Source organism: Staurois parvus, unplaced genomic scaffold (genome assembly GCF_062004578.1).
Source record: "Staurois parvus isolate SC_StPar_1 unplaced genomic scaffold, SC_StPar_1.0 ptg001053l, whole genome shotgun sequence".
NCBI lineage: Eukaryota > Metazoa > Chordata > Amphibia > Anura > Ranidae > Staurois > Staurois parvus.
In genome coordinates this window covers 225,360-247,741 of record NW_028318849.1, presented here as the reverse complement: position 1 = coordinate 247,741, position 22,382 = coordinate 225,360, and the positions used below count along the sequence as shown (strand labels likewise).

The following is a 22,382-nucleotide window of genomic DNA, read 5'->3' as shown; positions in this document are numbered from 1 at the left end:
GGAAACAGAGGGCCCGTCTCGTCAGAGCTTACAATCTAGGAGGAACATGCTCATATATGTTCAATTTGCCATTCATTCTAACCTGTATCCTGTAGTAACCCACAGCCAAGTTAAAAGTATTTTAAACAAGTGTATTTATCTGTGCTTGCAGTGATTTTAAGTCAACCAGGTGTGTCAAAGGGGGCTGAGGTTGTTCTTGGAGTTGAGGCACAAAACAGAAAACCCAAAGTTACCAAGCGTCTCCTTTGGTTCACAGAATGGTTTCTGAAGGACTGACAGAACCAAGATTAAATCCTGCATTGTCACTGGCGAATGTATGGGTGAGCAATGTGAACTGTTTTGGAGTGCTCACAAAATACTTTGGAAAATAACCAGGACTGAAACCTGACCCATGAAAGTAATCAAGGCCAAACACTGATGCAGGCCAGGCTGGAGAAAAGACCGGATGTGTCTTCTGGTGTACTTCCTAGGATGGAATTTACTAGCCTCACACCAAACAAAGTATGCTTTCCAGCAATAGTAGCTTGCGAAAAGTTAATTTCCTAGCCTTCTAAGGCACAGGGATGACTAAGAGCTGATTCACACATGTGCGGAGCGGATTGAAGGTCAGGTTTCACAGCTAATCGATACAGTAGTTGTTCAGCGGTTCAGGTCAGGTTTACATCGGGTTCAGGTCAGGTTTACATCGGGTTCAGGTCAGGTTTACATCGGGTTCAGGTCAGGTTTACATCGGGTTCAGGTCAGGTTTACATCGGGTTTTTTGATCCTGTAATCTGAACCAAGCCACACTGCTCAGAAAGAAGACATGACTCTCTTTCAATCCGCACTGAATCTGCACTGCCAGTGCACCTGACATATGTGAACAGGCACCATAGAAAGCAATGTTATATCACATGTTATGTGGATTGGGTGCGGTTCAAACCGCATACAATCCACATATATGTGAACTGGCACTCAATTTCCCAGGCTCCTGTGTCTCAAGGTTTTATTGCCCATACCATTAAAGCCAGAGACAGAGAAGTTAGTGCAATGAGGATCACCAGAATACCCTCCACTTTGATATTGGACAGTAGGCAAGGAAAGCTTTAGAGGGAAAAGGGGTAGATCAGGGTGAACTGACCCACAAAGTCACCAAGATATTCACTGCAAAGGTCTGAGGATCTTTGGTCCCGGTGACAAATCTGCCCAGTTTGTTGTTGAACCTGGGTGCCAACAAGTCCACGTTCAGTGTCCCCTACCTGAAAGAGAGAGTGTGAAACACCGCTGGGTGAAGAGACCATTCTCCGGAATCCAGACATTGATGACTAAGGAAGTCCTACTGTGCCAAAATGTTAAGTTGCAGTGGTCTGGAGAGAAACTGGGCATACAGTACTGCCTCAAGAGACGTTACCATTAGTCCCAGAACCTCCATGCAACAGATGTCAAATTGGGAGCAGCAGTTATATCCGAGCAGCTGCTGTTTCCAATAGACATGGAAGGGACTGCTGCATACAGATGCACGGAACATCTGTGCATTCCCTGTGGGCAAACTCAGCTCTTTGCACCGGTGTACACTTGTGTGAATGAGGCTTAAATGTATAGTATATATCTCTTGTAGGACAGAGCAGCCCACAGGTAGGCAAAATAAAATCTAAGTCCATACAGAATACAAAAATGGCCTCTCTCAATGCTCAATATAGCTCACATAAATCAATATTATTGATGTCCGTGTCCCTGCTGCACAATTTCACCACTCTATTTGTTTTTGTACTCACTGTCCCCAAAACGAAAAGTGATGGGAAATCAAAACGGTTAAATTTGTCACCAGAACAGGAAGAGGGGGAAATTATTATTATACAGTATTTATATAGCACCGAAGGGTGTGCTCAGCGCTGTACATTAGCGAGGGGGACAGAACATGAGACAATACAGTACAATACACGAGGGGTTCGAGGGCCCTGCTCTTTCGAGCTTACAATCTACTATTTTCACTTCCCCTTTAAAAAGGAGAATTCTGGCTCAGAGTAGGTTTTTTTTAAAAACATCATAGGAAAAGGCACTCTCAAAAGTGGGTAACATCAAAACTTTACTAATAATGATTGTATTGGATAAGACCCTTTGGGTTGATCAGAGATCAATCCATGGATGGACAGGTCAGATGGCATATGCTGGAAATCTTCCAATTACTTACTTTGGATTTTTTTCCTCTCATTTCTTTTTGTGTTTTGGGGCAGGAAGTGAAGGGAAATCTCAAGGGACAGACACCAGAAAAGAAATACCAAAACCTACTAAGGTTTTACCCCTTCCCTACTTACCCTTTCCCTACTCGAAAACTAAAAAATATAAAGACTTATCATGAAAAGATTTCTGTGCAGATAACCTCATTCCCTCTGAAGCTCCCCATCTACCTCCCCTAATGATCAATTTCAGAAACCCACAGTAAAGGGAGGCCTGTAAAAGACCCAGACCAGAGGAGATTCTGCTTAAAGCTTTGTGAAAACACGCAATCCGTGTACATACCTGGAGATGAGGTTGACAGCACCGCTTGCTGTGCGTGGAGGGAAAAACTCCAACGAAAACCATTTGTCTCCAGAGTCAATGCGCCTGCGCATTTTTTCCCGAAGACGCTCATGGCGTTCAAGGTCAAGGACGGGGGTTGAACATCGCGAGCTTTCCTTGGAATCTGTGCTGCTGCTACAGCTGGCGCTGCTGCTGTCTATGAGGCTGGCGTTCACCATGGTGAGGTCTGTAGATCAGTCTGAAGAGGGAAGGAACAACAGGAGAAAAAATTAGTCATGGTGTTCTATAGACACATCCTTAAAGGGGCACTCCAGCAAAAAGTGACAATTTTTGGTAGTTGCCAAAACATTTAATGCCCAACTCCGGCCAAACTTTTATTTTGGTTGTTTTGGGCAGAACAAGAGGAGTTATAAAGTCTGTCAGGTTTTCATAGTCATCTATGCCTCAATGGAGGAGATTTCCACAAACTTTCCACAAACTTCCTCTCAGGACAGGAAGAAATGAAAAAACTCACCCACAGCAACACAGACAAATATTCACATTTGTGGAGAAGGATTAGAACTATCGACAAGGTCATTGCTGTCCATGTTTTCTTGTCCCACCGACAACAGTAAGTGAGGAGCGAGATCTCACCGCTGGAGTCCTCAAAGAGTAGACCAAAGCAATCGATTGCCCACTTTACAGGATGTCTTCAACTTACAAGCCGACCTCAATGCTCGGTTTAATTGGGCAACTATGTGGCAAATGAGGTTTAATGTGGATAAATGTAAGGTTCTGCACTTGGGGGCTAAGAATATGCATACATCATACATACTAGGGGGGGTACAACTGGGGGAATCAATGGTGGAGAAGGATCTGGGGGTTCTGGTAGATCACAAGCTTAATAATGGCATGCAATGCCAAGCTGCGGTTTCTAAAGTGACCAAAATCCTCTCTTGTATTAAAAGAGGTAGAGACTCCAGAGAGAGAGATATCATTTCCCCCGGTACAAATCATTAGTAAGACCTCATCTGGAATATGCAGTTCAGTTTTGGGCACCAATTCACAAAAAAAACATTGGGGAACTGGAGAAAGTACAGAGAAGGGCAACCAAACTGATAAGAGGCATGGAGGAGCTCAGCTATGAGGAAAGATTAGAGGAACTGAATTTATTCTCTCTTGAGAAGAGGAGATTAAGGGGGGATATGATCACCATGTATAATACATAAGGGGGGATATGATCTCCATGTATAATACATAAGGGGGGTATGATCTCCATGTATAATACATAAGGGGGGATATGATCAACATGTATAAATACATCAGTGGTTCATATAGTGAACTCGGTGTAGAGTTATTCACTCTGAGGTCATCACAGAGGACAAGGGGGCACTCTTTACGTCTGGAGGAAAAGAAATTTAAATCTCCAAACACGGAAAGGTTTCTTCACAGTGAGAGCTGTGAAAATGTGGAATAGACTTCCTCAAGAGTTGGTTCTGGCCAGCTCAGTGGATTGCTTTAAAAAAGTCCTGGATTCTTTCTTAGATACACAGAATATAACATTTATAGGTAAAGTTGATCCAGGGAATATCAGATTGCCTCTTGGGGGATCAGGAAGGATATTGGTGTGTAACACAAAGAAGCCTACCGATCCCTCTACCTCCTCTAAGTAGAGTTTCCATGTATATTCCCTGCATTTCTAATGGTGCTGGATTTTGGGCTAATCGAGGTGTGATGGCCTGGGAATTGGGGCAACGGAGGTTCTAAGGCACAGGTGTCAAAACGGTGGCCCTCCAGCTGTTGCCAAACTACAAGTCCCATGAAGCATGGCAAGATTGAGAGTTACAAGCATGACTCCCAAAGGCAGAGGCATGATGGGATTTGTAGTTTTGCAACAGCTGGAGGGCCCCCAGTTTGACACCCCTGTTGTAAGGTAAATTTGGGCTGATCTGAGGTCTAGAGGTGCAGGGATTAAGGCTGATCCTGAGGTCAAAGGGTGCAGAATTTGTGGCTGATCCTAATGCGTGCAAATTTTCAAATTAATGTGGAAAAGGTTGCTGACCCTGCCTGTTATCCAATGGGCGCAAATTAAAACTGAATGTGGAAAAGGTTGCTGGCCCCTGCCTGTTGTCCAATGGGCGCAAATTAAAACAATGTGGAAAAGGTTGCTGACCCCTGCCTGTTGTCCAATGCGTGCAAATTTTCAACTTAATATGGGAAAGGTTGCCGACCCCTGCCCTACGTTATCCAAAAACTACAGATAGCTTTCTTTGAATTGAGCGGACTATCTGATGTGACACAATTGCAAGTTTTCTAGCCCAGCCCCAGCAGTTCACCGACTGATTTTACTGGTCACTATTTAAATCACACCAGACCTCTCCATTGCAATAAAACCCCAATGAGTGTTCAAAAGGCAAATGACAACAATCAGCACAGTACATGTTCTTGATGCTGGTGCAAGTCCCTAATCACATTTTTATCTCTGACAGACAAGTGATTCCGGGATAACAAAACATTGATAGAAAGTTGGTCACATTAGACTTTAGTCGCTGACTCGTCATTTTACTGAGGTCCTTCGGTTCACATACAGGATATTAGATTTAAAAAAATCAGCTTTCACTAGAGCCCAGTATAGTATCATTCTTCTTCACTGGAAGCCACGTGGAGATAAGAATGTCATTGATGACAGAGCCAAGACAAAGTGTGGAGTGACGTGGAAAAGACTACCCGCCAACATCCCAATATGAGTGGCGACAGATCATGGCCAAAGTTTTTTTTGCAATATAAAGAATAAAGGTGTGCAAATGTTTAGGTCATTAGGTAGATTTTCCATTTTAAATCCTAAGGCTACTTTCACACTGATCCACCACAAAAACACATATGCGTTTATACCATGCTTTCTGAGCGTTATTTAAAGGACACGTGACTTAAAAATTTCTCAGAGGCGTTTTTCAGGCAATTTCTATTGATTTCAATAGGAAGAGGCGTTTTTGGGGCATTTTTTTTTTTTTTTTTAACTGAACAAACATGCTCCAAAGATCCTGTAAGCAGAAGTTTTACACTGCAACAGAAGCGCAACGTCCCGGTGTGAGAACATACATAGACAAACATAGGGAAGCATTTTTCTTGAGTTTTTCAGGTGCTTTTTTTAAATGCAAAAAAGCTTCAAAAACTCCTCAGTGTGAAAGTAAGTAGCAAGGAAGGCGCCCCCTTACAGTAACACATTTCGTAGCATGCGCAGACACTGCTTCCTCAGACCACGGTCTGAGGACGGAGTTTCTGAGCATGCTCCGAAACGCGTTGCCACCCCCTTTACGTCACGTCCAGTGTGTGCATTCCACACCTCTCCTGGAAGTACGGTGGCCATCTTGCCCATGCGCTCCACCACACTCAGTACCGCTGGTCAGCTCAGTGTGTACCCCTGGCATTATACCTGATGAGCTTTTATCTGACTGCTATCTTGTAAGTGATTTAACCTTTAATTATTCAATACACTGTTGCATACTGCACTTACGGGCACCTTCCTTGCGATTTACTATAAGTAGAGCCTGCTTCCACTCTTGTAGAGCTGCTCCAATGCCTACTGGGCAGCACAGTGGCTAAATGGTTAGCACTTCCGCCTGGCAGTACTCGGGTCGTTGGTTCGAATCCCAACCACAGCACCACCTGCCTGGAGTTTGCATGTTCTCCCTGTGCCTGTGTGGGTTTCTTCCGGGTACTTAGGTTTCCTCCCACACTCTAAAGACATGCTGGTAGGTTAATTGGCTCCTGTCTAATTTGGCCCTTGTATATGTATGAATGTGAGTTAGGGACCTTAGATTGTACACCCCTTGAGGGTTAGGGACTGATGTGAATGTACAATATATATGTAAAGTGCTGCGTAAATTGACGGCGCTATATAAGTACCTGAAATAAATAAATAAAATAAATACTGTGCTCCCATGTCACCTGGTCTCCCTTCCCTCCACTGGATGCCCAAGATCCTTTTTTTCCTGGAGATCATACCTATGCAAAGCGCCCTATGAACACTTCTCTCTCCTCAGTGTGAAAGTAGCCTTAGTCCAGGGACTAGACACAATTTACACTTGCTGTTGTACTACAAGGATTAAATGCCCATTAGGTCTGGGGGGAGGCTGAAAAGGCTGCATTACTTACCTTGCTCTAGCACTGTCCTCTTCTCCCCGATGCTCCGGGTTGTCGATGATTCCTCCGCATTATCATGTACAATGCAGGGCTAGTAACCCTGTTGAATAGGGGGAAGGGGGGTTGCAAGGGTAGATTGTGTCTTAATATTGGAGTTGGGGTTTAAATCCATGCATGCCAAGTAATGTGTCAATCAGGGTGGATAAAAATCAATGATTTTTTTTAAAAAAATCAAAAAAAAAAAAAAAATCTGATTTTTTTAATTTAAATCGGGTTCTTTTGATTTAAATCGGATTTTTTTGCATAAAATGCTTTTTGAGGAAAATATATTACCATCCAAAGTGTATTCCATCATGAAATAAAGATTAGTTTTTTTAATTATGTAGAATAAGGCTGTATATGTTTAATTTGTTTGGTAAATAAATTCCATGAATCCATTCACAATGTCATGCTCTTCCAGAGGTTTTTGTAAGATTATTGGGCAGTTTCTCTGCCTACAAGATATTATCACAGATGCTCGGTTTACTTTTTCAGTTCTCAAAACTGAATTTGACTCAGCGGAGATCACATGCCTCTTCTTCACAGCAAAAATGTTATAACATGAACAGAGTTAAGAAAAAGACCTTCATCCTAACTTCTACAAACCTATGAATACAGAATCAACCCCTTCACTGCTAAGTTTCAAGAAGTTCAGTGAATAGAATAGAAACAATATTTTTCTGATTGTTTGGAGTGGAATAGATCTGCACAAGAAGAAAGTGATACTAAGTGTGAGGAGGAAGGGGCTGACAGTCTAAGTTTCTTAAAATATATATATTTTGTTTAGCCAAATTAGTTACCAAACATGGATATTTAAGCAAATCACATATGCTGGAATGTTATTGTTTCAGTTGAATAAATCTATTTAAATTGTTATTATTAAGGTAATGACTATTTTTCTCCTTCCTAAGTACAACAGAAAAGTTGTCCAAATATGAATGATTAACCTATTAAACTGGGGATAAAAAAAACTAATATGAAAAGTTGTTATTCTAAAAATCTTCATCTACTTGCATATTAAAGTTATACCAGCAAGAATTAGTCTTTATGTAGAAAACTAGGATTTACATCAAGCCTTACTGACTAGTGATTTAAATCGTGATTTAAATCAGTTTGATTTAAATCAAATCCACCCTGGTGTCAATGTAATGTTTCCAGGTATTGATTACCTCTTACAAAGATCACAGTGCTCTTCCTGACAAAGCCTTCATTTGCTTTTCTCTCCAGACGGACGACGCCATCTTTATTCATGCATCACCCAGAGCCTCAATCTACGTGGACTGAGATGCTGCCTCAGTGTTGACAATTGTGTACATCTTGGTGCCTGCACAGTACTTGGCTGCTTCTACAAATGTTTACAGCAAGTCACAAGATTGAAAGCCTACAGCAGGGGCTGATCTGTGTCAAACGTTACAGGTTGAAATCGCTATGTTCCATGTGCATTGCAGCACAGGTGGTTACGTGAATGGACTTGTACAGATTCTCTTTCACACTAAACTGTAGTGCAGAGGATTTAGATTTGCCAGGAATTTTCATTCAGCAAAAGGCATTAGACAAGTGTGAATAGGGCCAGGATGCTGCAGTCTGATCAAGAGATAATGCATTATATTGCTGCAATAGAAGAAGCCAAAATGGGACCTGTGAATGCAGCTATGTCCATTCCCTGCTGAGGGAGACCAACTCACCTACAGCCCAGACCCCAAAGCCCTCAACAGCGCTCCCCTTGAAGGGGAGCTCCAGTCCCCCTAAAAAGTGTTTGTTAAAAGCAGATGACCTTACAAATAGCATTAAAAACTGGAATAATGCAATATTATTATTATTATTTCAGGTACTTATATAGCGCTGTCAATTTACACAGCGCTTTACACATATATATATATATATTGTACATTCACATCAGTCCCTAACCCTCAAGGGGCGTACAATGTAAGGTCCCTAACTCACATTCATACATACACATACTAGGGACAATTTAGTCAGGAGCCAATTAATCTACCAGCATGTCTTTGGAGTGTGGGAGGAAACCGGAGGAAACCCACGCAGGCACAGGGAGAACATGCAAACGACAGGCAGGAGGTGCCGTGGCTGGGATTGGAACCAACGACCCGAGTACGGCCAGGCAGAAGTGCTAAGGTTCAGATTTATTTAAAATAACCGACATGTTATACTTACCTGCTCTGTCTAATGGTTTTACACTGAGCAGCTCCGATCCTTCTCTTTTCGGGTTCCCCGGCAGCGCTCCTCCCCCCTCCCTCCTGCTGATTGCCCCCAGAGCAACTAGTTTGTCTATAAGACACACAGAGCATGGCTTGGCCCAGGTACTTATATAGCGCCGTCAATTTACGCAGCACTTTTACATATATATTGTACTTTCACATCAGTCCCTAACCCTCAAGGGGTGTACAATCTAAGGTCCCTAACTCACATTCATACATACACATACTAGGGACAATTTACACAGGAGCCAATTAACCTACCAGCATGTCTTTGGAGTGTGGGAGGAAACCGGAGTACCTGTAGGAAACCCACGCAGGCACAGGAAGAACATGCAAACTCCAGGCAGGTGGTGCCATGGCTGGGATTCAAACCAACGACCCTAGTACTGCCAGGTGGAAGTGCTAATCACTTAGCCACTGTGCTGCCCAATATTAAAAGCATTGTAATTACTTATAAAATCGTGAACATTTACCAGGATCTCGGAAGCAGACAGGCGCCATGATGGCTGTGGGCATCGGAAGCCCACAGGTATTTATTTCCTGGAATCGTGCTGCTGGCTATCCCAGCATGCACCAGTCGTTCTTGCGCATGCAGTACAGACACTGCTCGGTGCGAAGTGTGCAATACAGGTTGCCATGATAATGGTGGGGACAGATTACGTTCCCGCCCCCCATCAGGCAACCTGTACAGCACTGTACTGCAAGGAAGGGAATATATCATGGACACCGGTATATTGGCGCAAAACACCACTCACGTCATTTCCGGTTTCCAAGTCCCGCGATTACAGGAAACCAAAGGATTCCTGGGATACAGGAAACGACATCCCAGGAGACCTTGCAAATCGACTTACAACGTCATTGCCTAGGCGGTCAGGACCGGAACTGCAGGCTTGCAGTGGATTAAAAGGTATAATAAAAAATAAAAAAAAAATATCCAACTTGTGCTTTATTTCACTGGGACTACATAATAAGGTAAAGTATTAAAAATGGGAGGAACTCCGCTTTAAGTACTTCATGCAGGAGGAGTACACAGAAAGAGCTCACTGTACTCAGTGGTGCGGTTTTCCTCCTGCCCAAATTATGAAAGCTAAATGTCTATACCAGGGGTGTCCAAACTTTTTTCAAAGAGGGCCAGATTGGATGAAGTGAACATGGTGGAGGGCCGAACATTTTTCCAAACATTCTTTGAACCATTACAATTAAATGCAAATAAATTATTTTATGCCAAGTTAATTGCAAACGACATACTTTTCATTTCATAACATTAAGATCAACTGACAGCTGAGTTTTCACAATGTATTGAAAATAAATTTTAAAAAAACTTACCTGCACTAATGTGAAGGGTGAAAAAGGTAGCTGGAGCTGAAGTCTCTGCTCGGCAGCCGGGAGGGGAAGAGAAACACACTTCACGCTGGAAGCCCGGCCCTGACATCACCGCCCTCTGTCGCTCCCACCGCGGCGCAGTCACGCATGCGCACTGCTCTCAAGCAGAAGACTGTCTGCCACAGAAGGAAGGGCCGTGCAACAGCCGCATTTACACAGACCAGGGAGAACGCGCCGCAGTCAGGCATGCGCACTGCCCTCTGCTCTCAAGCAGAAGACTGTCTGCCATAGATGGGAGGGCCACATTACACAGAGCAGGGAGGGCCGTATTAAACCGACCCCCGGGCCGTAAATGGCCCGCGGGCCGGACTTTGGACATGCCTGGTCTATACTATGGGCCTGCGATGGGTTCTCCATAATGTAAAGCTGGCCATACACTCATCCAGTTTCAGGTGAACCAGACAAAATGTGCTCTTTGGGTGGTCCTGTTGCCACCCCCCTTCTGAAAAATGGAATGAGCAGGACAGAAAACGGTCAGCCAAACAGCGCCAGCATCCAATCAGATGCAGCCCTGGTTGGGTATTCTGACAAGTGATACAGACGACTGTCAGATGGACGAATCTCCCACGAAGGCTCTTGTATTCAGTGTAGTATAGCATGGATGGAGGAATCTGTTAGACTTTAACCATTTCCATACCGGGCACTTTTACCCCCTTCCTGCCCAGGCCATTTTTCAGGTTTCAGCGCTCTCACACTTTGAATGACAATTGCGCGGTCATACAACATTGTACCCAAACTAAAATTTTATCATTTTCTTCACACAACTAGAGCTTTCTTTTGGTGGTATTTAATCACCACTGGGGTTTTTATTTTCTGCTAAAATTAACAAAAAAAGACCGAAAATTTTGAAAAAAAAACCAAAACATGCTTTTCTTGGTTTCTGTTATAAAAGTTTGCAAATAAATAATTGTTCTTCATACATTTAGGCCGAGATGTATTCTGCTACATGTCTTTGGTGAAAATAACCCAAATTAGGATGTATTTTTTAGTTTTTAGGAAAGTTCTAGAGTTCACAAACTATGGTATAGATCTGAATATTGATCAATCCTGAAGTACTGATAGCCAATCTAATTTCTTGAGGTCCAAGAATGTCAGAACAGTACAGATATCCCCCAGATGACCCCTTTTTGCAAAGTAGACAGTCCGATGTACTTCATAAAGAGGAATGGCGAGTTTTTTGAAGTTGTATTTTTGTCAGAATGTTTCGGAAAATGAAAAAATTCACAAATTTTTTTACATATTGTCACCAGTGCAGTACAGCGTCATCATATAACTGGCATGGCGGTGATCAGGGACACTGACTGGTGACAGTATAAAAAAAAAAAAATTGTACTTTGTTTTATTATTAATTTTTTATTACATTTTTTTTTCATATTTCACTGTGACCAAAGTAGTACAATGTTACCATAGTAACATTGTACTACTTTGGGGAAGTGATCAGTTTTTTCTTTTTTTTTTTACACAATTTGCTTATAGCAAAGAATTACTTTGCTATAAGCAAGCATTTACCTGAATGACATCGATTCATTCAGGGCTTTTTTTTTTGTGCTTAGCTGTGATTTGGCCACAGCTAATCACATGACACAGGTGGGCTGTGATTGGCCCAGCTTGTGCATGTGAACGCTGTGACCATTCACAGCTAGGCACACTAGTATACAATGGATGGCATGAATGAAGCCATCCATTGTATACAATTGTCATGTGACCTGCTGTGATTAGTCACAGCAGGTCACATGGTACTGGCAATGGGGCCGGTACTCAGATCTGTCATCGGCTGTGTCCGAGGTGCACGTCCGGTGACAGATCGCGCCGCTGCGCGTCTCTGCAGGGGTGCAAACTGTGCATGCCCGGGAGGACGCCATATGGCGTCCACCCAGAATGCTGAAGGATTTTGCCGGCCGCCATCTGGCCATAAGCCGTGAGGGAAATGGTTAAGCACAAATAAACTTCACAGCATACTCGCCTCCACCTTCCAGCAATGCGACGGTTACCTCCGTCAGAGGATAGAACAGGAAGGCGCTTCTAAGTGCAGTATATCCAGAAGAATCTCTAATAATGACGGTTAGGAACCATTACAGATGCGTAGTTAAAACAGACTCAATAAAATCAGAGTGCAGAGGCTCAATCCACCGTGCGAGAACCCGCTGTGCCGGCCAGCAGCTGCAGGGGGAGCTGAGGATCAGATGTCCAAGATGGCCGCCGCAAGTTCCGGGATCTCTGGAACGCACGCTGTCCAGAAGACCGCAACTGGAAGTGACGTGGGTCAGGAACGGGTGTGGAAGGGCGACGCGTTTCGGAGCATGCGCAGAGCTCCTTCTTCAAGACCAGTCACCAGCTCGTTACCTTCTCCCAGGGTGACAGCTTCTTGGCCTTTTAATTAGTTAGCAGGGAATGACGTCATCCTACAAACACGTGTCGGCTATTCCGACACAAGTGTGCCAGGACTGCACACCGAGCTGAGAATGCTCACTTTAGTGTGCATTCTGGCACAGACCACGGGGCTCGGAATAAAGCACGCAGGTGTGCCACCATAGGAAGCGGCTCCCTATGGTGGCACACTGAGAAGAGGCGGAACCAATATCGCTAGTTCTGGTGAGAGTTTCCCTCTAACTTCCTGTTTTAGCAATGGGACAGGAAGTTAAGGGAAATCTCTCCAATGGGACACAAGAAAAAAAAAAAAAAAAAAAAAAAAAAAAAAACTGACTGGGGTTATAATCCTTTTCCTTACTCTAACCAAAATGACAAGGAAAAAAAAGTTTTTGCCTTTAGGTTTACTTTAGGATACAGCTGGGGAAAGGGGAGGATTCAACCAACAGCACCCACTAAAAATATTAGAGAGCTGACTTCAATGGCCGGTAACCATTCGAGAGGGTTAATGTGCGTTGTGTTCTGGCAGCTTTTTCATTATAAATGAGCTGCAAACACACCACGAGGGATGAAACAAAGCTGCATGATTTTAAAGGATAAGTTCACTCTGTTCCTCTCGTTTTTGGGTCTGGTTCACACTGATACGGTGTGGGAAATGCTGCGAATCCTGTGCATTTCCCGCACCGCATTGCTATCGCATGGCGTTCATGTGATCTAGTGTGGGCGTCAATGTTAAATTATGTGGTGTGATTCCTGTGCGAATTACATACAGTGTCCCGCACCGCATCAGTATGAATCTGCCCCTAGGGCGGAACATGTAGCATGCTCCTGCAGTGGCTCAGCGATCCGAGCCCTCAGTATGAATTAGCTGTCACACAACCTCGTCATTCATTCTCAGAGTTCTGTGAATGAATCGACTACAAGTACTGACATCCTTTGCAGCTGTCAGCTTGTAGTTCTAAATGAACTACCACAGTGCTGGTGAGTGCTCTAGTAGTTCATTGATTCTTCCTGTCACTATAAAAGTGCCTACTCATAGGATGCATGGGCTGACAGCACACACTGACAGTCTGCAGGAGTCCTGTATGGCACCAGTGATCTGATTGCTGTTGCAATGCTTTCCAGGCTCCTCAAATAAAAAAAATAGTAAATGCACATTTTTCTACCTGCAAAAAATGTGCACTCAATATTTTTTTTTTAAACTTATCCTTTAACAATGCAGCACACCTCAATGCACGCTATATGTGTTGTGGTGCACCGCGGTGTGTTGTTCTGTACGTGTTTGGGTGCCATTCACAAAGAATAGCTCTGCAATATATATGGCACACAGAGCAGGTGCTTTGGCACTTGTTGCGGCAACATGCTTTTACCACGTGTGAATGGGCAAAAGATGCAAACGTTTGTAGAATAAAAACAATAAAAAAAGTACACATAATAAACACCGGAAAGAAGAAAAAACCATAAAAGTGAGTATTGAGATAAGATGAATAGAACGGGTTACTGAGTTCCCAGCATGGAGAGATGTGGTTGCTATTTTTGGTGTGTCAGGCGATATTTGACCCCAGTGAAGTCTTAGCTTAGCTGTTTGAACATCTTATCAGTACTGAATGCTCTAGAAGTTTCTGAAAAGTTCTTTCCAGGATTAACCCTTCACTCCCCACTTTATTTCTTCAACTCGCAGACTTCACAGGTCCACCAACATCAACTAGCAGATCTTGGGGCTCGTTCACATACAGGGGCGGACTGACCATTTGGAAACTCGGGCACTGCCCGAGGGCCCGGGGTCAGTAGAGGGCCCCATGAGATGCCCCTGGTACGTTTTTCATAGGCTTTTTTGAGTTTGGGCAAGAACACAGGGGCCCCATGATCCCCAATTGCCCGGGGGCCCCATGAGTTGTCATTCCGCCCCTGTTCACATAGCAAGAGTCAATCAAGCCAGCATTGCACTGATGTGCGTTTCGGGGAAAAGAGTAGACATGCTGCATTTTTTAATAAATTACAAGGTGTGTCAACACACTGCAACTGCTGCTACAGTAAAGAATAATACAGAAGTGTTAAAAGAAAAAAAAAAAAACCCACACACATGAAAAAGCAAGCATTGCAGTTTGAGTTCACACCACACATTTATTATGCAAACAACAACTTTGGCTGAGTGGTGTGAACAAGTGACAAAGCTTGGCTGAATGCACTGTATTTGTGTCTTGGTCAGCTGCCATTCATCATTGCACCCCACAACAATGCAGCAATGCAAACGTTCTGCACCGTGCTGTGTGCAACATTGTTAAAAAACAAAACAAAAAAAAAAAAACCACAAATGGCCTATGTTCTTGTGTGTTGACAGTCCATACAGAAAAAAATGAATTGGCAAACACAACACACCTTCAATACAAACAAAATGCATGCCTTAAAGCTTGCTGTGCGATGGTGTGAATGAGCCCTTAAAAGGAAAAAATCCAACAGCTACATATTGCACTAAAAAAAAAAAAAAATCTCAGCACTGCATCATTCCCTTCACTATAGCAGTGATTTGAATCTAGATTGAAAGTACAGAATCATAAAAAGGTGGCCCCAATATAATCAACTGTATATCAGCGAGCTGATACAGGGGTCCTGTTGGTTTGTACATAGGGGAAAGCCGTATCTGCAACAATATTTGCACCACTTCTAATGCTACACAGTGATTGTGTTCTACAGTTCCTCCTTTCACCTGGAGTTCACACTTTTTCGGTGTGCATCAATGTGCATTGTGTGAGGGTGGCCCATTCATTTGAATTCGATGCCTAACACACCAATAAAGAGGTGTGAGGCAATGCACATGTGTTGGCAAGCTGCATTGGGGGGATTTTAAGATTGAATGGCACCACAGCACACTAATGCACAACACAAGCAAAGTGCATATGTGTGAACTGAGCCCCAGACCTGACTCACCTATACATTTTTAAGTGTTTTTTGCAGAAATGCACTACAGTCCATTTAACATGGTTTCCTGTAGAACACGTTCACATCTATGCGTTTTTCAGCTGCTGCATTTTTGGAAAGGGTCAGGGACTTCTTTAACCTCCCTGGCGGTATGATTATTTCCGATTTTTTTGTGCTGAAAGCGGTACCATTTTTTTGCATGGAAATATGTAGTTTTTTATTGTAGGCTGTAATTTTTAGGAATAACTCACTGAAATCTGTCTGAACAAGAGTCTAGTAAACATCCCGGGTAGGATAAAATTTGAAACACAAAATCATAAATTATAATTTAATAAATAATCATAAAAAATAATAATATAATAATAATAATAAATTTAATTCAATAATATAATCAAACCAAAAACACTGAAATTTGAAATACAGAGGCAAATTCGCACATCGCTGAGCAAAGTCGCAAAATCGTTTTCAGTGTCTGATGATGAATTTCCCCACAAATCATTATCACTCAATTCTGCAAGTGGTTCTGATTTACTATCGCTGTTCTCTAGCGGATCTAAAACCGCTTTTGATGTAAAGGGACGCTTTTTGGACGCCATGGACTTTTCTAAGTTTCTAGCCAGAAAGAACAGTCAAAACGCAGGCAGGGCACCGGACAAAGCACTAGGGACAATATGTATGTGAAATGGTTTGAAACAGCAATGTTTTACTATGTAATAATCATTTTAAAAAAAAGACATTTTTAAAAAATTTCAAATTTGCCGCCGGTTCCGGCGCCCGTACGTCCCGACATCACAGGGACCGGAACACGGAAGCCGGATGCCGGCATCGGCTGGAGGAGATGGCCGGGGACGCTGCAGGGGACACATCATGGGAGCGAAGGACAAGGTAAGTGCTGCAGGGACTCCCTGAGCAACGCCGCATGGTAAGCCTGAGTGTAGCTCGGGAATACCGCTAAGGAGGTTAAATGCAAAACGATGCATTTTTTGTTCAATAGACTTGAATGGAGATGCTGAAGAAAAAGCTTGTAGTGCGTTGTTGATGCATTTTTGTTACATACTTTGTGTTTCTTAATCTGTCCAACAACAAACTGGACAAAAAGAAAAGAAAAAAAAGAACACATAAAAAAATAGGTGAAAAATGTGTGTGCAGAAATGCAAAATGCTGTGCAAAGAGCGCTGCAGAAAAGGATCAAACACAAACTGCATAGGTGTGCAGCAAGCCTATCAATCTCCGCAGACTGAAAACTCTGGGGCCAATTGATTTCCTCAGCAGGTATCTTGACCAGCCTCATTTCTTTGGGGGATTATTGCCATCACATTGTTTGGTACTCGGCCCAAGCCCACCTTAGCAGACTTCAGATCTCTGACAATATCTATTATGACCAAAGAACTGGCCAACTGTTGTCCATATTGGGCCCCTTTCACACAGGTGGTGGAACTAATAGATGGTGGAGCCGCAGTTTTACCATCCACCTAAAGCCTACCATGCAGCTGGAGGGACTGTTCACACGCCTCTGCCATGATGCTTTGCACTGTGGCAAATTTACTGTGGAATGTGAAGAAGACAGGCGGCACTGCTTGTCAAACTTTCTCATTCAAGTCCATCGACTGCACTGCAAGTACGTGGCTTTCGGTTTGTGGCACATAGTTCCAAATGTAAAACTGCCATTTGGCAAAAAAAAAAAAGGCTGCTGACAGCATGCTGGTTGTTTTCCAGCCAGGGATGGACACACCCATACAGGGGCGGACTGACAACTCATGGGGCCCCCGGGCAACAGCGGATCATGGGGCCCCTTGTGTCCTCGCCCACACTCAAACCACACCCAAAAAGCCTATTAAAGGTGCCAGGGGCATCTCATGGGGCCCCCTACTGACCCTGGGCCCTCGGGCAGTGCCTGAGTTTTCAAATGGTCAGTCCGCCCCTGCACCCATACACTGTATAGAGACCAGCATACAACAGTTAAAATAGAAATAGAAAAGACAGAAAATGGGTCCTTTATGCGCAGTGATCACGTATGAACAGGGACACAGACATGTTTTCTCAGCTGTATGGCACCTGTTGTATCAGACAGACGTGAGTGGAGCCAAGTTACACCATCTACCCGACTCCTGGAATCTGCCCTGATCTGCAACAATGAACCAAGGGCAGCCAAGAAAGTCCCTATAGTTGCCGGCACCTGAAACCGACCGCGGTAACAAGCCCATGTGAAATCTACAAACTGCTACAGGCACGGTGCAGCTTTGGTTGTCCTCAGACTCGCAAGTGTTTCCAGAAGACTGCAGACACGGAACTAGGGCAAAAGTCAGCAGCTCCGTGCCAAGCCATGTGTGGTTTCAGTGCGAAGGCATTCAAAGCAGCCAAATCCGACTATTTCTAGCGTGTCTCAGCAACCTGCTTAAATCTCTAGGTGAAGGCGTCATCCTGCAGGCCAAAATGACAATCACTGCACCCGAGAAAAAAAAAAAAAAAGAGAAGCAGCTCTTGTATCACAAGCAGCCAATAGGAGTAGTTTGCTGCTTGACCATCCTGGTCCTACCATAGAGGAGAGCGGAGATGCTCAGGTCCTGCCATGGAAGCTGGCTGTGCAGACGGTCACACCTCTCCTCTTTCCTGGAGGGACTTCCTTTTGGTGTACAGCCTTGTGCCCCCTTACCTGGTCTTCCTGATCCCACCATGGCATCTGTAGCACCCAGATCATCAACCCTGCGGGCCCCTGCACCGTCATCCTTTGGGCTACAGGAACAAGTGAGGTACAACTTTGACCCATGACATGGTGGGATTTAAAGCCAAGTTCTGCCCACAACACAAAGATAAACTGCTTGTTAAGTCTACGGACCATGGTTGGCGGTGCAAGAAATCTGTAGGGTCTTTACTCCACATTTTTTGGGAGTGTCCCACACTGCGAGATGTCTGGACTATGGTGGAACACACACTAAAGTTGGCCATACACTAGACAATTTTCTGTTCAATTTCCTTTAGATTTACCTTCAACTATGTAGTACAAGAGCCTGCCTAATTGGATACAACTGAACGTTTTGCTAGGTTTGACCTCCTATTATATGGCTTGCGGTAAATCTAAACCAAAAATCTCAAGAAAATTGTAGAATGTATTCCCTTGGAGGGAATCCGGCAGCCTTTCTCCGTCATGACACACCCCTATCAAACAAACAGTTACAAGCACTCTCTCTCAAAACATCGCCTCTGCGGCAAAAGCCTGCATCCCCGCACTGTGGAAAAATCAATTACCCCCTGCAAAAAAACACACGGGCTTGCCCAAATTAACCACTTGCCAACCGCAGATAGCCAAATGATGGCTTCACTGTGGCCGGCCAGTTCTGGGAGGGAGTCATATGATGTCCTCCCAGATCGCGCTCTCCTGAACACCCTCGAAGGCGCGCACCCAGTGATCTTTGTGATTGCTGTGTCCTATGGACACAGCTGATCATGTGATATGGTAAAAGGCCAATCACGTGATATGGTAAAAGGCCAATCACAGCAGCCTTTTACCACGTGATCAGCCATATCCAATGACACACTGATCACCGGGAAGTGCAATTGCTGGTTATCGGCTGCACTTTCCTCACGCTGACATAGCATGAGGAAAGTACTGCCAAGAACCGGCAGTTGTCAGAGGAGGGATCGGCACTGATGATCAGTGCCCTGATGATCGGTGCCCAGCAGTGACACCCACCAGTGCAGCCCACAAGTGTCCATCAGTTCCACCCACCTGTGCCTAGTGCCACCCACCTATGCCCATCAGTGCAGCCCAGCAGTGCCATCCATCAGTGCCATCCATCAGTGCCATCCATCAGTGCCGACTCATCAACGCACATCAGTGGAGAAAAATTACCTGTTCTCAAAACTTTATGACAGAAACAAAGAAAAACTTTTTTTACCCCAACCAACACCAGACACAGACCCCCCCCCCCCCCACGGAGAGAGCCTGACAGTAACCAGAAACACCCCTGCCCCATCCCCCCCACACCCGGGAGAGCCTTCCACTAACCCCCGTCCCCCCAACGGCTACAGAGAGAAAGACATACGCCATCACAGCTCTGGACATCCCCAGGAACAACAGTTGGGCTCTGCATGCACCATCAAGCAGCCCAAAGCCTCTCTCAGATCCTACCTGGTCCCCATGCCGTATATGTCCCTTCTTCCAAGGGGCAGTGCTGCCCACTAAGTAATGCCACCCTAGGCAAATGCCTTGTTTGCCTTGTGGTAAATATACCCCGGAGTGGACCGCATTCCCATGTCCAGTGCAGGGCTTTGTCCTTCTAGACATACACAAGAAGTCAACCCCCGCAGTGCAGGTGCAGCCCCACAACAAGGGAGGACTTTGAAGTTTTTCAGAGTCCAACTTCAAAGTGGTTCTAAAGGCTTTTTACCTTCATGAATTTTAGCACCTTCTCTGTGCAGCAGCCCCCCCCCCCCCAATATTTACCCGAGACCGATCTTGATCCATCGATAAACACCAAAGCCTCGGGTCTCTCTCCCCTCATTGACACTCTGAGGTCTTTCCCAGTTCTCTCTCTTCCTTGGAACACACAGCAGCAAGAGCCATAGGCTCCCACGTCTGTCAATCACATCCAGAGAGGAGAGAGCGGGGGAGGAGCAGAGCCACAGCTCTGTGTGTCTTATGGACGCACAAAGTGCGGCTCAGGAGCAAGTACGCACCAGTGCCACCATAGCAAGTGGCTTGCCATTGGGACCACTGGTCAAGGGGAAGGAATCAGGAGTGCCAGCGGGGGACCTGAGAAGAGGAGGATTGGAGCTGCTCTGTGCAAAACCATTACACAGGGCAGGTAAGTATGACATGTTTGTTATTTACAAAAAAAAAAACATATTACTGCGCAGGAACTGTGAACCAGCCCAGAGGGTTCAACTACACTTTGCTGTGATGAGCTACATAGAACACAGACTGGATGCAAGAACACATAGAGACCATTGTTGTCTGTGGGCTCTGTTCACACTGTACAGGTGCAACAAAGTAGCAGCTCTGTAATTGTATGCAACACACAAAACTGCTATCAATGTAACAAACCTATAACAATATTACCATCATATGATACAGAGTTCTGACCCTCGATGTGACCTGAACAGAGAATATCAAACCGCACAAGACGCAGGTCAGTCATAGTGGAAAATGTACAACTATCCAGATGAATGAAGATGGCGTTTCTGCACTTTTATACTCTTTGTGGTGTTCTACCGCTGTGTGCCGCGACTTCTGTTCAGCCAGTCATATGACTTACACACCACTGCCTGGTGACCCCCCCCCCGCGTCAGTCTTCCCAATGTCATTGTGCCCCCCAAGTGTCAGTATGTTTCCCCACTATGTGAACAAGTCTCCTTGGTGTCAGTGTTTCTCCTCAGTGCCCCCCTCTCCAGTGTCAATAGTCCTCCACCTCCAGTGTCAGTGCGCCCCCCTTCAGTGTCAATGGTCCTCCCCCTCCAGTGTCAATGTGCCCCCCTTCAGTGTCAATGGTCCTCCCCAACAGTGTGCCCCCCTTCAGTGTCAATGGTCCTCCCCAACAGTGTGCCCCCCTTCAGTGTCAATGGTCCTCCCCAACAGTGTCAATGGTCCCCCCCCCTCCAGTGTCAATGGTCTCCCCCCTCCTGTGTCAGTGGTCCCCCCTCCAGTGTCAGTGTGTCCCCCCCCCTCCAGTGATAATGGTCCCCCTCCAGTGTCAGTGTGTCCCCCCCCCCCCGTCCAGTGATAATGGTCCCCCCTCCTGTGTCAATGGTCTCCCCCCTCCTGTGTCAGGGTGACCCCCCCCCTCCAGTATCAGTGGTCCTTCCTCCAGTGTCAATGTGTCCCCCCTCCAGTGTCAGTGGTCCTTCCTCCAGTGTCAATGTGTCCCCCCCTCTAGTGATAATGGTCCCCCCTCCAGTGTCAGTGTGTCTCCCCCTCCAGTGTTTGAGTGCCCCTCCAGTGTGCCCCCCTCCAGTGTCAATGGTCCTCCCCCTCCAGTGTTAATGGTCCTTCCTCCAGTTTAAGTGTCCCCCCCTCCAGTGTCAATGGTCCTCCCCCTCCGGTGTCAGTATGCCCCCCTCCAGTGTCAATGGTCCTCCCCCTCCGGTGTCAGTATGCCCCCCTCCAGTGTCAGTTTCCAGGTGGAGTCCCCCCACAGTACAGACAGCCCCCCTCCCCCTATGTAATCCCATACAGACATATCATTCATTCATTCACACCGGCAGAGTCCCAGGAGAACTACAATCCCCAGCACTGCCCCCAGACAGGGACAGCCGCTATGCTGGGACTTGTAGTTCTCCGCCTTCTGCACCCCCTCCATCTCACCACACGGTTCATTCAATGAATGGGAGAGCCGGGACCGGACACAGATAAGGTCCCCCCTGTACACCCCGCCCATTCCAGGGCCCCCCAACACCCCCTGTGGCCCCTGCTCGGAGATTTAGCCCACATTAACCCCTGCAATACCAAGACCACCTCACCTCCTCCACTCTCTGCACACCACTGCCAGCCCAGGCTCGCTCCCGCAGCCACCACGTGCGCGCACTAGCACGGACCGCCCAGCACACACGTGATCATCCCAAAGCCGTACAGCTACTTGTGAGCCTGCCGTCCGTACAGAGGGGGCGTCCTGTGGAGGGGCTTTTCCGGTGGTTCACGGGGATGGGGGATCGCGGGGAAAAGGCTGGTGGAGTCACGTGACAGGCGGGTGTCTGAGGGGTGCAGGAAGATGGCGGCCTGCAGGGGAGAGGGGGGCACACAACCCACATCAGGGTTGGAAAGGACCCGGGGTCCATTACACAGATTAACCCCTCCTCTACCAGAACCATGTGTCCCTCCTTTGCACACATGGCACAACAATG

General features: G+C 45.5%; 1 protein-coding gene across 1 annotated transcript in view; it reads right to left on the bottom strand.

The window, feature by feature from the left end:
• The window catches only part of MTHFR (methylenetetrahydrofolate reductase), a 42,681-nt gene extending 20,512 nt beyond the window's left edge, over positions 1-22,169 (bottom strand). The window contains exons 1-2 of the mRNA XM_089658146.1: positions 22,002-22,169; positions 2,500-2,737 (exon numbers count right to left, since the gene is read on the bottom strand). Coding sequence (XP_089514272.1) covers positions 2,500-2,717 — 218 coding nt within the window. The 5' untranslated portion in view covers positions 2,718-2,737; positions 22,002-22,169. The remainder of the gene's footprint in view (positions 1-2,499; positions 2,738-22,001) is intronic.
• Positions 22,170-22,382: the final 213 nt, after the last annotated feature.